General features: G+C 36.1%; 1 protein-coding gene across 13 annotated transcripts in view; it reads right to left on the reverse strand.

Annotated features, from left to right (window-relative positions):
- The window catches only part of axo (axotactin), a 508,380-nt gene that overhangs the window by 174,906 nt on the left and 315,072 nt on the right, over nucleotides 1-18,402 (reverse strand). For all 13 annotated transcript variants that reach the window (XM_073983728.1, XM_073983738.1, XM_073983733.1 and 10 more), the window contains 2 exons: nucleotides 8,237-8,451; nucleotides 7,684-8,083 (listed from right to left, as the gene is read on the reverse strand). In XM_073983728.1, coding sequence (XP_073839829.1) covers nucleotides 7,684-8,083; nucleotides 8,237-8,451 — 615 coding nt within the window. The remainder of the gene's footprint in view (nucleotides 1-7,683; nucleotides 8,084-8,236; nucleotides 8,452-18,402) is intronic.

Here is an 18,402-nt window from a genome sequence, read left to right on the forward strand (position 1 = left end):
GGACAAATTTTGGACCGAATCGGCAGATCCGTTCGGCGTCATTGGGGCGTTTTGCATCTTTCAGGTTATTTTCTCAGGAAGTATGAACTTGTGAATACAAGTTGTTGCAACAAGAATCAAAGCAATTCGAGAGCAGGTCCTAATCTGAACTTATCCGAAATTTTGTGTGGGAGGTACCCGAAGGAATCTACCGATTGATTCTATATTGGAACCTCATCTAAGCCTGGTAGAAATTTCACGATGTGCAAAGTATGGACCAAATCGGTTTCTTCCTTCAAGACTTATCGTGCGCGCAAATTTTCCGAACATTTTTGAACTTTTTTGGGGGAGATACCGGAAGGAGTGGACCGATATAACCCATTTTCAAACTTAAACCAAGTTTGGACAAAATATTAAGAAAGCCAAATTTTGGACCGAATTGGTTGATCCGTTCGAGAGTTATCGCACCAGCCAGACAGACGTACAGAGAGACAAACAGACGGACAGACAGAGAAACAGACGGACAGAGAGAGAAACAGACGGACATTGCTAAATCGACTCCAAATTGTCTGAAACACATTTCATCTAAACATACTTGGGGTCTAAAACCATTATTTCGATGAGGCACATTTTGCCCGTATGAAAGTGTATATACCCTCGTTAGCATAAATGCTAAGGGTATAAAAAGATACCAAAAATACCTAAAATCTGGATTCAAAATGTCATCCATAAAAGGTGGATGCAGTCGAAATTTGGAAAAGTTATACATTAGAAGTGTAATCTTCATTTTGTGTTCTTCTACTTTTACTTTTCTCTAAGGCCTGCTACCTGGGATAGGGATTTTATGAAACTAAAAGAGTACCTCCAAACAGAAGATATGCCGAATCCCATAATTATAGGCGACTTTAATGTAAGAATAGGCGAAGCGAATCAAAATATTGATGGAATACAGTCTGTCGCAAAAGTTAGTATACACCGTTGAAACCAAAATGTATTAGGGATAAATATCACTATAACTTATTGAAAACAACAAACTATTAGTTTTATTTGATAGACAAGAAGGTTGTCTTCCGTAATAACAATTAAAAGTGCGCAATATTTGCATACATTAGCAAATGTACGGTTCGAATTCCAAAAATACCAAAATTTATGTCGCAAAAGTTAGTATACAATGGAGAATCCCCATGGAACTGTGTAAAAAATTCTTGATATTTTTGAACAAAATGAAACTAAATCTGTACTTAAGATCATAAAGAGTATATTAGTTGGTTTTAATGACAGTTATAGTACTTATAGTGACAAGTCCAACGTACACTGGGTCGTAAAATCCACAAAAATTGGTCATCTACAAATACAACAACTGTAGCGACAAAATTCCGGGTGTTATGTCCTGTTTATGAATTCTAAAGCCATGAAATGCTCAGAAAAGCTCTTAAGTTTCAATATGGGGTGATCTTGATCGAGTTTCGGCTTGTCCTGTTTGAATGAACGGGAATTTCTTGAAGGAAACTCATACTTTTGAGGTCATTGTCCTTTTGAAACATGTAATAATCCTTAATCCTTACACATAAGGACTTTCCTTTTGAGTTAATTTTCTCACAAATGTTGCCCCTTTTCATATTCCCACCAAAAGTAAATAGTAGGAGAACCTTAAGGTCCGTTGTAAGCCCTACAGTTAAACTGTCCTACCGGCCTTTTAGCAGTATCGAGCATGCTTCTCATGTCCCTAGTGTCTAATGTACTACTAATGTCTAATGAACTACTTCTAACTGATCCATTTAGTTGTATTTTGGTCCTAAGTGAAGCGAACCCAGCTTTTCAGAACGTTGTTGCACAATCCATGCGTTATAACAGCAGAGAAAGCTCTGTATTAAAATTTTTAATGAGCTATCATATCCTTCTGTGGTGTTGGAGTATCACTGTAGAACTTACACCCGAACTTGATGTTCTCCTACTATTTGTTTTTGGTGGGAATGTGAAAAGGTACATAACTTGTGAGAAAATTAGCTGGAAAGGAAAGTCCTTATGTGTAAGGATTAAGGATTATTACACGTTTCAAAAGGACAACGGCCTCAAAAGTATGGGTTTCCTTCAAGAAGTTCCCGTTTTTTCAAACAGGACAAGCCAAAACTCGATCAAGATCACCCAATATTGAAACTTTAGAGCTTTTCTGAGCATTTCATGGCTTTAGAATCCATAAACAGGACATAACACCCGGAATTTTGTCGCTACAGTTGTTGTATTTGTAGATGACCAATTTTTGTGGATTTTACGACCCAGTGTACGCTGGACTTGTCACTATAAGTACTATAACTGCCATTAAAACCAATTAATATACTCCTTCTGATCTTAAGTACAGATTTAGTTTCATTTTGTTCAAAAATATCAAGAATTTTTTACACAGTTCCACGATGATTCTCCGTTGTATACTAACTTTTGCGACATAAATTTTGGTCTTTTTGGGATTCGAACCCTACATTTCCTAATGTATGCAAATATTGCGCACTTTTAATTGTTATTACGGAAGACAACCTTCTTATGTATCAAATAAAACTAATTGTTTGTTGTTTTCAATAAGTTATAGTGATATTTATCCCTAATACATTTTGGTTTCAACGGTGTATACTAACTTTTGCGACAGACTGTATATAAAGAAAGATTTTATTCGGGATATGCCACTAGAAAATCCAAAGACAAAACCGTTAACCACAAAGGAACCCAATTTATACAACTATGCTGATTTTAAATGGTATTACTAAGGGAGATCAAATGGGAAACTTTACATACCAGAGGTCCGCAAAATGCATATAAAAGGCACACTCTATTGCCTTTTCCCAAAAGCGAATAGTGCAGTGCCTTGCATATAAAAAATATGAATGTGCAAAAAGCAGATTCACCCCAAAAAATGATTCACTGCTTTAGTGCATGCTTGCTTGCTTTTACATTTGTATTCACACGTATCATACCATCTTCTGTTTGAATAAATGAATGCATTTGCCAAATTTCGCTTTTTCTATGAGTTTTTTTAATAACACTGTGCAACATTTTTAAGGTGATCTTGTGCAAACAATTCGAACTGAGGATTTTTTGAAAGTACAGACCAAACGACAAGAAACCCTAGTTGGGTTTTGTTGTGTCAGATCCAGCTCGGATTTTATGGACCCATCTAAACATGGTTAAATATTGAGTTTTTAAAGAAATTCGGGGCTATATCTCTGAAACCAATGCGAATCTTCTTCTGACCTCTGAAGCAATATTATAGATAAGGACAAGAATACAATATTTGGAGAAATAATGAAGTCGAAAAACTACATTTATTGCCTCAAATTTCAAAATATATGCAAAAATTCCACAATTTTTATACATTTCGCACCGTATCTCCAGAGCCGTTAATTTTTTCTGAACATTTTCTTTTGGAAAAATATTCCCTGGAATGTAATACACAACTCTTCAGAACATGTCATTGTTGTAAAATGTCTCTATGCAGTTGCTTTTCACTACATTTTTCAACGACGATTTAATAAAAATGTCAATATTGTAGTGAAATCCGAAATGCGAGAATAAACTGTTGGTGGGAACTGTGTTTGAAATAGGTGTTGTAAAAGATATGATGCAAAATACCGCTGAAACAACATGAAGTAAGCATTTTAGAGTTTCAGAATGTTCTAAAGAATTGTTGAGAACTTTATTTGGAAGATTTTTCCGAAAGGTTACTTGGTTCAACTCCCAATAGTTTAGCCGATACTAACCAGAATTTCAGCAATTATGTAAAATTTTCTATATTTTATAGATTTTGATGCCCTAGATGGAGTTTTTCTTATGTGGTGTTCAAAAAATCCATACTAGAAGTTGTTTGCATTTTCAGTGTTGCATAGTGTAATAGGATAAACTAAACTAGTAATTGTTTTTATTGTCTCAACATTAATTTTTTTATGTTTATTAACATGTAAATTTGACCAGAAATATCTACTGCTTTTTGCAATGCAACGTGCTTTTTCGAAGGCAGCGTGCAAAAAAAGGCAACTTGCTCCTGTAGTGTGTTGTGTGTGTGCAATTGGCACACACTCATGAAAGTAAAGACAAAGCAAGCAATAGCATTAAACAGAGATGGCAATAGCAAGCAATGAAAAAAGCACGAAATCGCGAATATGCATTAAAAGCGAGTGGCATTTTGCGGACCTCTGTTACATACCTATCAACTTTGGGTGAATCGGTAAACGACATATGCGCCGTGTCTAAAGAAGTTCTAGGAAACATTGATGAATTTAAAGTTGAAGACAAGGTATGGTCAGACCATTTTCCAATTGTTGTAAGAATGAACTTTAAACCCGAACCTGAAAACAGTGAATGTATGACACTATTACCAAAGCTGATGTGGAAGGAGGAAGAGAAGTGCGTATATCAGAGAAAATTGAATGGAAACATGCGTCATATCATTAACGATGAACTAAGCCTTACGGATATATGCGAAATTATAAAGAAATCCTCCTCAAAAACGCCTAACCGGAAAAAGTCTTTTGAAAAGAAATAGAAATGGTGCAATACAAACTGCAATAAAGCACGAATAAAAAGCTTCAAACTTCTAAAAATTTACAGAAAATCAAACAAAGCAGAAGATAAAACTAGGTACATAACCACACAAAAGCTATATAGAAGCGTACGTAACGACAGTAAAACTATGTATTATAATACAATAGCAAATAAACTTAACAATATAACGAGTTCTAAAGAATGGTGGAAAATGGCCCGAGAAATATGTAATCAGAATAAATTCGTAGGAACGAATATTGCACCAGAAAACTTTAAATGTTACTATCAAGGTTTATTAAACAGCAGCGATGAAAGCACGATCATTTATTATGCACCCTCCTTTAAAGAGGATATGGACTTGGATAGACCGTTTCTTATACATGATTTAAATAAAATGTTGTCAACAGTTAAAAACAACAAAGCCCCTGTAGTGGGATTCTGTAACTCATTTTTGCTATTATCGATAATTGTCGGTAAAATTAAAATGCTTATAATTTCGATAATTAGCGAAAATTTTCGGTAAGTTAACGATGAATAAAAAGTAGTCGCTAGCCTCTACCTACACAAACAGTGATGCCAACTTTTCTTTATGTTTTTAGTCATAATTTTGCGATTTAATTTTACCGATTTTTGTCGGTAACAACAAAAATGAGTTACAGAATCCCACTACTGGTGAGGATAGGATTCCGTATGAATTCTTCATAAATGGAACAAATGAATTACACAAATTGACCCTTTATTTTCTAAAACAATAATTTTCCCCATACACAAAAAAGGTGATCTAAATCAACCATCAAATTACAGAGGCATATCCTTCATGAATTGCGTATCTAAAATATTCATGGGACTAGTCAATGAAAGGTTATATAATTGGGTTGCAAATCATGAAATTCTTACGGAATATCAGGCTGGTTTCCGAAAAAAATATTCGACTGCTGATAATATTTACAATCTGGCTGCAATCGTATCACTTAAACTGAAGGAAAAGAAAAAGTTGTACTCATTTTTTGTTGATTTTCGAGCAGCGTTCGATCATTTATCGAGGCAAGCACTCATTTACAAACTTTTCTATATAGGCGTATCGAATATATTGGTCACATTAATAGAAAATATATATAATAATACCCAATCTGCAGTTTGGAATGGAAGAGAGCTCTCCGATTACTTTGATACAACGAAGGGAGTAAAACAAGGATGCCTTCTATCGCCATTGTTGTTTGCTTTATACGTAAATGACCTGCATGATTATATAGACGGTGGACTGTTTGTGCACAACATTAACATCAGGATATTATTATATGCTGACGACATTGTTATGATATAAAAGTACTACAATCTATGATAGATAAATTGGAAACCTATTGCGACTTATGGAGCTTGGAAGTTAACTTAACTAAATCTGAAATCATGGTATTTAGAAACGGAGGGAGACTAAGTAAAAATGAAAAATGGACTTTTAAAGGCAATGAAATAAAGATCTCCAACGAATTTAAGTATTTAGGAGCTACGTTCACACCAAAGATGAAATTCCTCAACCATGTGCAAAATAGAACAAATGAAGCGAAGAATGCAATCAATGCCACATGGAACCAATTTGTAGGCAGAACAGATATACATACAAAGCTGTAGATCCATACAAAGCTATGCGGCGCAAGTGTGGGGTTTCTCGTACTTCGATGCGATAAACATGTTACAAAAATACTTTCTAAAGCGTATATTACAAGTACCGAACTTTACCTCAAACTATGTGTTGATGTTGGAAACAGGTGTGGAGGATGCACACATATATACTCTGGGACTCCATCTAAAATATTTAGGCAAAATCATGTTCCGTTACTCACACAAGAGGCTACCGAAACTGCTATCAGAACTCACGTTTCAAAACAATACTTTTTGGGCAAAGGAATTAAAAAAACTGGCCCAAAAGTTCAACACATCTTGGCCACACTCGATCCCGTCCTCATATGTATAACTGGGATATTTTCTGCACAAACTTAATCGCTAACATAAAATTACGATTGAGAGAGGAACGATTCTGCCAACAACAAAATTGCCAAAGCCTTCGCATATATAAATATTTAAATCCTGATAGAGCCTATCTTTACCTATATGAGAGGAAATACACGTTCGAACAAATAGTTTGGATATTTAGGGCCCGCAGTGGAATGGTCTATTTGGGATATAATAAACATGAGTCAGACATATCATCTAGAGACTGCAAACTATGAAATTTGAATGTGATTGAAACAATGCAACATTTCCTAGGAACTTGCCTGTTATGCGCGAATTCAGAATGATGTCATTTCAAAAACCAATACTACAAGAGGCTGAGATAATCAATATACTGAACGGTGAAGATGATGAGGACTGGGAAAATCTAGTAAATTACATGGAAACAAGCTACAAATACCGCAACCTTCTGTTAAATGAATTTAATTAAAATAAGTAAAAATATATTTTTATTTTTATTAAACGACAGACGTGTCTTTAAACATTGTCGTAAAAATATTTAAAACTTCTTTTTAATTGATATTAAATATATGTATAATTATTTTATATGAATTGTAAACAATGAAAAATATCATATTTAATCAATAAAGAAGAAGAATTACTACTCACTACTACTTTTACTTTTGACAGATATCCGTACTTTAAACGGTTTGACCGGCAATCGAATAACAACGTAAAAAACTCATTTGCTTCAACGTGTTTTTACTTATTTTTATTCATTTACGCGGTCATAAGTTCCGCGCAAATTAACTTTTTAAGCCTCATTTTTGAGCTTCGATCAAAAACACTTAATTTGGTCAAGCTATTGACATATTTTGTGGTACACTTGAATAGTTCACGCATTATAATAGTGCAAACCTTGGCTTCATCAATGTTAAATTTTTGTTACTTACCCTCATATACCCTCGTTAGCATTAATGCTGAGGGTATAAAAGAAAAGATAACTTAATGAAGGTGACTCAATATATTTTAAGTTATATGCAAGTAAAAATTCATTTTATACCTATATTTTTCAAATAATGTATTGAAATGTCACCCTAGGCCTACAACATGACTCAAAATTACTCCAGTTATTCAAATAACCAAATTAAAACTACATTTCCTCTGACTTAGCCGCAATCAAAAACTGAATACATAATTAATTAACATTGTAATAATACTTACGCTGTGGCACCACCAATATACATACTACCCTCGAATGGGCCAAATTCCTCCTCAGGCAATAGATCAACCATTTGATAGTCGGTATTTATCATGAAACGGACATGATACTGATTATAGTCAATCCATATTTTATGCCATTCACCGCCGTTTAACTTGCGATGTGAGTTAATTACCAACTCTCTGGTAGTGCCAGTGCTCAGGGTGAAATTGAATGTCAATTGATAGTCACCGGTAAGGGCAACCATAAAGGAGGGATGGTATGGTCGTATTGCTGGTTGAAATAATAATATGGCCTTTTCGCCTGTGGTACGAAAAGAAAAGGCAATATCGCCCTTACGCCAACCAGGTACCTCGATATACGATTGGGATGTTGTAAATGTCACCACATAACGTTGTGTATCTGCAATGAATGAATGGAGAAGAAAATGCCTAAATTGAATTTTGCAATATCACCACAAACAATGATAGTTAATCAAATGGGTGTGGGTTTGAGTGTGTGTGAGGGTGTTCTACTCACTTCAATTGCATTTGCTTTTGGTTCAATAATACTTACTCGTTTCTACACACTCCAAGGGCCCCAATGTTATTCTGCCCTGAGCTTCATCATCTAAATCCTTTTGTTGCAGGAAGTACATGTGTGTAATGCCTAAGCTATGTGGCTCGCTATAGTAGCCCTCATCCGAATACCATTTATTTTCCTTAACATCACAGTTGCATGATTGATTGGGATCCACACATGTTTTGTTAACAGAGCACGGACAGGCACCTCTGGAAAAGTAAACAAGAGACTGCATGAGAATGGACAAAAATAGAATAGAATAACAAGAAATGGAACAGAAATAACAACTCCCAATGATTTTGAGAAAAAAAAAGAAAGCAAAATTATTGTGCATTGTGAAAAAAGACAATCGTTAAATTGCTAAAGGTTTTGCTAATGTTTTGATATTCTGTCTGTCCTTGAGAGTCTTATTGTGGGAGTTAATTATTCAGTTGAAGCTTTTAAGAGACATCTTAATTTTTTAATATTTTGTCTATAATTTTTTTGAGTGTATTAGGGTTGATTGGATTTGTTAAGTAAAAATATATGGTTCATAACCAATGAATACCAGCAATCGCTTTAGATATTTCCAATTGTTGAGGTACAGTGGATAACAATGGATGTTGATTTAGTTTCTTTTCAGTTAAATGTTTATCTATCGTTATACAGTGGAATCAGTCAGAACGTGAAAACGTTCGTAAAAACTTCATGCATATTTCAGGCCGAATTATTCCACAGACAAGGGATGAAAGATACAAAGCAGGACTCATCTTGGTCTATCCGGTGGTGTCACCTGGAGCTGCCTTTAACACCCTTTAAAGTTAGTGAGTTAACATATGCCACGCGTTCAATCCAATGGATGTTAAAAACTTGGGTTGGGCCTTGGGCTGGGTTACTAGCCCTCCAAGAAGAAACATAATATGTATGATACAATTAAAACCCAGTAAGGCAATGATCAAAGTCGGGCGGAGCCGCTGTGAATATGTATACAACATGGAATAATAACATAGTTTCTCATCAGTAATGGAAGTACCTAGCTCCACCTTCACCTTATTATATCTAACTACTTACGAGCTGAAAGTAGATGCATATACACATGAAATCTGATCGATATCAATCTTAATAATTTATTTATATCTTAAAAATATAAATAGGTCAGTATTGCTACAGACCGCTCGCTATCTGTCCGATTTCATAACAAAATATATATGGGAGCTATATTTAACTCAGAACAGATTCAACTTAAATTTTGTTACCTCATCTTTAGTCCAATTTGGTCACACATTCCAATTTTAATCAAAATTGGAGATGCCTACATTTCGAGATCGGTGTATCAAATATAATAAATCGGGCGAAAATATGTGGTAGCTATACCCAAATCAGAACTGATTTCCATATATGTACTTGGCACACTTATTTCCAGACCAAATTCGGTCGTAAGTTTCAATAGGACAGAAAACCAATATAATTTGGCTAACTTATTTCTAGACCGTAAAACATTTCAAATTTCATCAAAATCGGACATAAGTAGCGTGATTGGTGCACCAAATACTTAAAATCAGGCGAAAATATATATGGGAGCTATATCCAAATCTAAACCGATTTCGAGATAATTTGGTCTTCTATAAGAAGACCTACTGGTCTTCTATAAGAAGACATACTGGACATCTATAAGAAGACTTACTGGTCCTCTATAAGAAGACTTACTGGTCTTCTATAAAAAGACCTACCGGTCTTCTATAAGAAGACCTACAGGTCTTCTATAAGAAGACCTACTGGTCTTCTATAAGGAAACCTACTGGTCTTCTACAAGAAAACCTACTGGTCTTCTATAAGAAGACCTACTGGTCTTCTATAAGAAAACCTACTGGTCTTCTATAAGAAGACCGACTGGTCTTCTATAAGAAGACCTATTAGTCTTCTATAAGATGACCTACTGGTCTCCTATAAGAAGGCCTAATGGTCTTCTATAAGAAGGCCTACTGGTCTTCTATAAGAAGGCCTACTGGTCTTCTATAAGAAGACCTGTTGGGCTTCTATAAGACGACCTGTTGGGCTTCTATAAGATGACCTACTGGTCTTCTATAAGAAAACCTACTGGTCATCTATAAGAAGAACGACTGGTCTTCTATAAGAAGACCTACAGGTCTTCTATAATAAGTCCAACTGCTCTTCTATAAGAAGACCTACTGGTCTTCTATAAGAAGACCTATTAGTCTTCTATAAGATGACCTACTGGTCTTCTAAAAAAGACCTACTGGTCTCCTATAAGAAGACCTACAGGTCTTCTATAATAAGTCCAACTGCACTTCTATAAGAAGACCTACTGGTCTTCTATAAGGAAACCTACTGGTCTTCTACAAGAAAACCTACTGGTCTTCTATAAGAAGACCTACTGGTCTTCTATAAGAAAACCTACTGGTCTTCTATAAGAAGACCGACTGGTCTTCTATAAGAAGACCTATTAGTCTTCTATAAGATGACCTACTGGTCTTCTAAAAAGACCTACTGGTCTCCTATAAGAAGGCCTACTGGTCTTCTATAAGAAGGCCTACTGGTCTTCTATAAGAAGACCTGTTGGTCTTCTATAAAATGACCTACTGGTCTTCTATAAGAAGACCTACTGGTCTTCTATTAGAAATCCTACTGGTCTTCTATAAGAAGACCTACAGGTCTTCTATAATAAGTCAAACTGCTCTTCTATAATAAGTCCAACTGCTCTTCTATAAGAAGACCTACTGGTCTTCTATAAGAAGACCTATTAGTCTTCCATAAGATGACCTACTGGTCTTCTAAAAAAGACCTACTGGTCTCCTATAAGAAGACCTACTGGTCTTCTATAAGAAGGCCTACTGGTCTTCTATAAGAAGACCTACTGGTCTTCTATAAGAAACCCTACTGGTCTTCTATAAGAAGACCGACTGGTCTTCTATAAGAAGACCTACAGGTCTTCTATAATAAGTCCAACTGCTCTTCTATAAGAAGACCTACTGGTCTTCTATAAGGGAACCTACTGGTCTTCTACAAGAAAACCTACTGGTCTTCTATAAAAAGACCTACTGGTCTTCTATAAGAAAACCTACTGGTCCTCTATAAGAAGACCGACTGGTCTTCTATAAGAAAACCTACTGGTCTTCTATAAGAAGACCAACTGGTCTTCTATAAGAAGACCAACTGGTCTTCTATAAGAAGACCTATTAGTCTTATATAAGAAGACTTGTTGGTCTTCTATAAGATGACCTACTGGTCTTCTTAAAAAGACCTACTGGTCTTCTATAAGAAGATCTACTTGTCTTCTACAAGAAAACCTACTGGTCTTCTATAAGAAGACCTACTGGTCTTCTAAAAGAAAACCTACTGGTCTTCTATAAGAAGACCTACTGGTCTTCTATAAGAAGACCTACTGGTCTTCTATAAGAAGACCGACTGGTCTTCTATAAGAAGACCTATTAGTCTTCTATAAGAAGACTTGTTGGTCTTCTATAAGATGACCTACTGGTCTTCTAAAAAAAACCTACTGGTCTTCTATAAGAAGGCCTACTGGTCTTCTATAATATGTCCAACTGCTCTTCTATAAGATGACCTACTGGTCTTCTAAAAAAGACCTACTGGTCTTCTATAAGAAGGCCTACTGGTCTTCTATAATAAGTCCAACTGCTCTTCTATAAGAAGACCTACTGGTTTTCTATAAGAAGACCTACTGGTCTTCTATAAGAAAACCTACTGGTCTTCTATAAGAAGACCTATTGGTCTTCTATAAAAAGACCTGCTGGTCTTCTATAAAAAGACCTACTGGTCTTCTATAATAAGTCCAACTGCTCTTCTATAAGAAAACCTACTGGTCTTCTATAAGAAGACCTACTGGTCTTCTATAAGAAAACCTACTGGTCTTCTATAAGAAGACCTACTGGTCTTCTATAATAAGTCCAACTGCTCTTCTATAAGAAAACCTACTGGTCTTCTCTAAGAAGATCTACAGGTCTTCTATAAGAAGACCTACTGGTCTTCTATAAGAAGACCTACAGGTCTTCTATAAGAAGACCTACAGGTCTTCTATAAGTAGATCTACAGGTCTTCTATAAGAAACCTACTGGTCTTCTATAAGAAGACCTACGGCTCTTCTATAAGAAGACCTACTGGTTTTCTATAAGAAAACCTACTGGTCTTCTATAGGAAGACCTGCTGGTCTTCTATAAAAAGACCTACAGGTCTTCTATAAAAAGACCTACAGGTCTTCTATAAGAAGATCTACTGGTCCCCTATAGGAAGATCTACTGGTGTTCTATAAAAAGACCTACTGGTCTTCTTTAAGAAGACCTTCTGACCATATATGAGAACCCTACTCGTCTTCTATAAGAAGACCTACTGGTCGTCTATAAGAAGACCTACTCGGCTCCTATGAGAAGACCAACTTTTCTACTATAAGAAGACCTACTGGTCTTCTATAAGAAGGCTTACAGGTCTTCTATAAGAAGACCTACTCGCCTTCTATAAGAAGACCTACTGGGCGTCTATAAAAAGACCTACTGGTCGTCCATAGGAAGACCTACTGGTCTACTATAAGAATACCTACAGGCCTTCTATAAGGACACCTACTGGTCTTCAATAAGAAGACCTACTGGTTTACTATAGGAAGACCTACTAATCTTCTATAAGAAGACTTACTGGTCTCCTATAAGAAGACCTACTCGGCTCCTATAAGAAGACCTACTCGGCTTCTATAAGAAGACCTACTGGTCTACTATAAGACGACCTACTGGTTTACTATAAGAAGACTTACCGGTCTTCTATAAGAAGACCTACTGGTCCTCTATAAGAAGACTTACTACAGGGCTTCTATAAGATGACCTCCTGGTCTTCTATAAGAAGGCCTACTGATCTTCTCATAGAAGACCTACTGGTCTTCTATAAGAAGACCTACTGGTCTTCTATAAGAAGACCTACTGGTCTTCTATAAGAAGACCTACTGGTCTTCTATGAGAAGATCAGCCGTACCATATCATTCATTGTCAATGGTGGTGTTTGCTCCTCGATAGGAAGAGATCTGATGCGACATAATACTCTTGTCTTCACCCTTTGCCTATAACCTGGAGTACAACTACTTATTGGGGGTATAACAACTCTACCTTGGCAATTTCACACCTGACTACTATCTCCATGCATTCCATGTACGGGTTATTAGAGCCAGGCTGAGGTTAACTAGATCAGTATTAATAGGACTGCCGCAGCTCTACTTCTGATGCGACCCGTCCTCAGTACGTTGTACCGATTACAATACTCTAACGTGGAGTTCTTGTCGAGTTTGTTTACTGTTACCGGCACGACTATTTCCTTAATGCTAACTCGGGTATATTGCAGTAAAATTTCAGAAAGGATACACTTTCAGGGATTGGAACAGCGAGTGCTACGTGTTTGGTTGTGGTGGACTGTGGGATAGACTCGTATTCTGATGACGCGCCCAGAGCAACGCCTGAAAAGCAACTATTCCCGACGTCGATAGCACCTCACCAAAACTTGAGAGGGATGGATGTAGATGTAACAAACCGAACAGATTGATATTTGTGCAGATTTTTCCTCCGTCTCAACGAGGAGCAAAAGCAAGAGATTTCGTTGGAAACATCCTTGGAATTCGGGCAAAAAATATATTTTCATATCATTGAGTTTAATCTAGAATCGTGCTTGTTGATGTGAGAGAACTTTTCCCTATCCTCCATACCTGTATGTCCGGTGGCAAATTGTTTTTCATTTTTTGCTACAACATACTTTCCAAAAATCCCACAGCAATAACAAATACCCACCCGTATTAATTTCACATCTATCCACTGTTCCACATCCCATAACTAACTAACTGACCCAGCAATCCAATGATGTATGGATTTAAATGTGAGTCATGCTTTATGGACTTCAACATCAGTGCACCCAAAATCATTCCGCCTGGGCTACACTACAAGTGGTAGTGCTTAGAGTTCAGTGTCCAATAGAAAAACCATTCAGTATGTGGTCATAAAAAGGCCGTTAAGGGTCATTTGGAGTTGAATTTAATACGAATGAGTTTTTGTCTGTTGTTGTTGTTTTTGTGTGTGTGTTTTTTTTGCTCACTCGGCGTTTTGAACAAACAGAACAAACTTTACGATTTATGAGTTTGTAACGATTTGTATTTGTTTTGGCCAAAACAACTCGAAAAAAAAACTAGACAAACAGAAGGGAACCCAGGTTTTTTGCTGTCTTTTTTTTGCAACATCAACTGAGATTGATAGAAAAAAGAATACCGATGCTTGCCAGCCCGCAAGGGGATAAGAAAGAGATCGGAATTTAAACACAAAACATGGTAAATGGAAATAAGGGAGAGGGAAAAAAGTTCTGTGAAATGAATTGATTGGTGAGAAAAACATCTTGCCCTTCTCTTTGTGCCCGAACAGAAACACTATCATTCTTTAATCGTGCTAAGGAAGAGAAGGAGATTTAAGAAAGTGGCTACTGCTATTGGGAATGTCCAATGAACATGCAGGAAATTGGAAAAAATGAAGAATGTTCCTGATTGCATTTTCTTCTCACTTATATGTAAGAATGTACAACTTTCAGTGTTGGTGCTTGGCATGGCATAACAAATATAAACTAATATGATAGGATTCGAGGTACGTATCTACATAGTAACGTATGTGGTGGTGGTTAAATCGACCTAAATGCACTTTGCAATTAGAGATCTGTGGAAAAATATATGAAAAGTGAATAAATTAGGGTATCGGTATCACGACATAATATGTCTTGTAGTCTGAGTGGAAGTTGGAATTGCCACTTAAGGTAATTCACGATTCTATCTACATCGGTTCTACAAACACTACAAAGAAAAAAAAAGTTGGTTCTATATCAAAAATCAAAATTTATTTCCGGGAAGATTGTTAAGAATGTTGCAAACGTGATGTGGCGGTCAATCCCACCTACTCAAGAATTGTTGAGAAGTATGAAAAAACTAAAATCGCACAAATCGGCAACGATGGTTTGTGAGAGTTCTCGAATGGAGGATACGAAACGCGATCAGAGGAAGAATTTGAAACACACTTCCCAATCGCATTAACTACCACTGTGGGTTATAAAAAACAGCTCAAAGAAAACCTGATGGTTGTCGTGGTCCTATCACCACAGTGGAAGGCAAAGGAGAATTTAATCATTTTATCACAAATATCACCACATAGTCGTGTTGAGCATGGAAAAATATAAAGAAATCCGTTATGAATTTTTTCCTACCGTTAAGAAAAATGTCCGCACCGATTGCATTCAAGTTGTCCATTACAGTTATTTCTATTAGGTCATCCAATTTGATAGACTATTCTACATAAGTCGAATACAAATTTTTGATCAATTCTAAGGGTTTATTTTAGCCTAAATGAATAACACTGTGCGACACGAAAAAAATTAACCATATTCAGGCACCTCAGAAGACGAAAAATAAGAAGACACGTGTCTTTCTAGAACATATGAACATTCTAGGAACGGACCTTCATGTTCAAAATTCACTTCAATTTCAATTTTGAACGGTTCGGTATCTATGGACCAGAATCGGAGAAAAAAGTATAAACAAGTAAAAATGCATTAAGTTCGGCCGGGCCGAACTTTTCATACCCTCCACCATAAAATATTCATTCCTGTCCCCAACTTTAAGTGAGTACGTTAAAATGTCAGATAATGTACATAAAATGCTTCATTCGGGAGGCCCTTTTTTATGGTGCCTATATCTAACTGTTGACAATTTTTGGTGGGCTAGAAATTGGGAGGTGTTATAATAAAACATGGGTCTATGTTGAGAGTTTTAGATGGGAGCCTTTAATGTCAAATAACTCCTAATTCTGTTAATAAATTTAGCTAGAATTAACAAAATATCGAACATCGGTACATAACGTGGGAACTTCAAATGTCATTAGCAGCTAGTTCGGAGGTATCTGGGCTATACGAAAATATGAACTTAAATGAACAATTTTTGTTGCAGAATTTTTGTTGACTTTTAAATTTCAAATTACAGAAAGTTCGTCCAAAAATAAAGCTTAGGTACGGAAAATCGGGAGGTTTGTTTTGGGGCTATACAAAAACATGGACCTACGTTCGGTTAAACATTAAAATCCTCAAAGTACCGAAAATCGGGAAGTATCGTTATATTGGGGCTATGTTGAAAATTGTTGATGCAGATGCGTGGTTACCACTACAACCTTCAAATGTCAAATTACAGTTAGTTTTGTTAAAAATTGTAGCTAAAATGACCAAATTACTGAAAATTGGGAGGTACCGTTACATGGGAGCTATATCCGAACATGGACCTATGTTGACAATTTTTGATGGAAAGGTGTTGTGACCACTATGAACTTCAAATGTCAAATTACTGCTAGTTCGGTTTAATATTGTAGCTAAAATCATCAAATTACTGAAAATCGGGAGGTACCGTTATATGGGGGCTTTCTTGACAATTTTTAGTGGAGAGGTGTGGTGAGCACTAAGAATTTCAAATGTCAAATGTTCAAATTACAGATAATTCGGTTAAAACTTGTTGGTAAAATTCGCAAAATACCTGAAATCGGGCGGTAACGTTATATGGGGGCTATTCCAAAACATGGACCTATGTCCACTAGTTATCTAAGTTTATTGACATTTACGAACCCTAAATGTCGATTGATAGCTAAATCGGTCTAAAAATGTAGATAAAAACGTCAAAATGTCGTAAATCAGGGGTACTGTTATATGGGGGCTATAACAACACGTGGACTTAGGTCCACAACTTTTGTTATATAAGTTTAGTTACACTTAAGAACCCTAAATGTCAAATTATAGGTATATCGGTCTGAAAATGTAGCTAAAAACGTCAAAATACCGTAAATCGGGGGGGTACCGTTATATGGGGGCTATACCAACACGTGGACTTAGGTCCACAACTTTTGTTATATAAGTTTAGTTACACTTAAGAACCCTAAATGTCAAATTATAGGTATATCGGTCAGAAAATGTAGCTAAAAACGTCAAAATACCGTAAATCGGGGGGTACCGTTATATTGGGGCTATACCAAAACGTGGACCTATGTCCATAACTTTTGTTATATAAGTTTATTGACACTTAAGAACCCTAAATGTCAAGTTATGGCTACATCGGTCTGAAAATGTAGCTAAAAACGTCAAACTACCGCAAATCGGGGGGTACCGTTATATGGGGGCTATACCAAAACGTGGACCTATGTCCACAAGTTTTGTTATATATGTTTATTGATACTTAAGAACCCTAAATGTCAAATTATAGCCAAATCGGTCCGAAAATTTAGCTAAAAACGTCAAAATACCGTAAATCGGGGGGTACCGTTATATGGGGGCTATACCAAAACATGGACCGATATAGCCCATCATCGAACTTGAACTGCCTGCAAACAAAAGACGCATTTTCCCCAAATTTCAGCGTCCTATCTCCATTTTTGTGGATGCTAGAGTGATTACCACAGACGGACGGACGGACGGACTGACGGACTTGCTCAGATCGACTTAGAATTTTACCCTGATCAAGAATACATATACTTTATAGGGTCGCAAATAAGTATTTCAATGCGTTACAAACGGAAAAACAAACTTAATATACCCTCCATACTATGGTGGAGGGTATAAAAATCGAATATTTTCTAAAGTTATTTGCTATTTTGACCTTTAAGAACAGTTCATAGAGAGCTCTGATGTTCCACAAAATTGTATACTGATATATTCGCTACATTATTGTTGTTGAATATTTTCTTGAATTTTGAATGGTTTAATGTCTATAGAGCAGAAACCGAAAAAAGAAAATAAAAATTGCATTTTTTTGCTATTTTGACCTTTAAGAACCATTTCTACACGGTTCGTATGTTCCAGAAAGCTGTTTATTGAGATCTAAGGTACATTTTTTAGTTGGTTGTTTGATTCAATTTTGATCGGTTTGATATCTGTAGGCCAAAATCTGAGAAAAAATTATAACGCAAACTTGACCTTAACGATTTTGACCTTAAAGATAAGGTTAAATGGATTTTATGTCTTCACAATTATTATTCTTTAAGATGAGAGCTACAACTTTGCCTCCACGAGTAAACCAAAATTCTTAGCGGTTTAGAAGATATGAGCCTGACAAAATGGTCCTTTTTGACATCAAGGCCTCAGGTTTTTGGGGGCCCATAACCGCGAAA

The sequence above is a fragment of the Musca autumnalis genome, unplaced genomic scaffold (genome assembly GCF_047663935.1).
Source record: "Musca autumnalis isolate F117 unplaced genomic scaffold, ASM4766393v1 scaffold_4, whole genome shotgun sequence".
In the NCBI taxonomy this organism is placed as follows: domain Eukaryota; kingdom Metazoa; phylum Arthropoda; class Insecta; order Diptera; family Muscidae; genus Musca; species Musca autumnalis.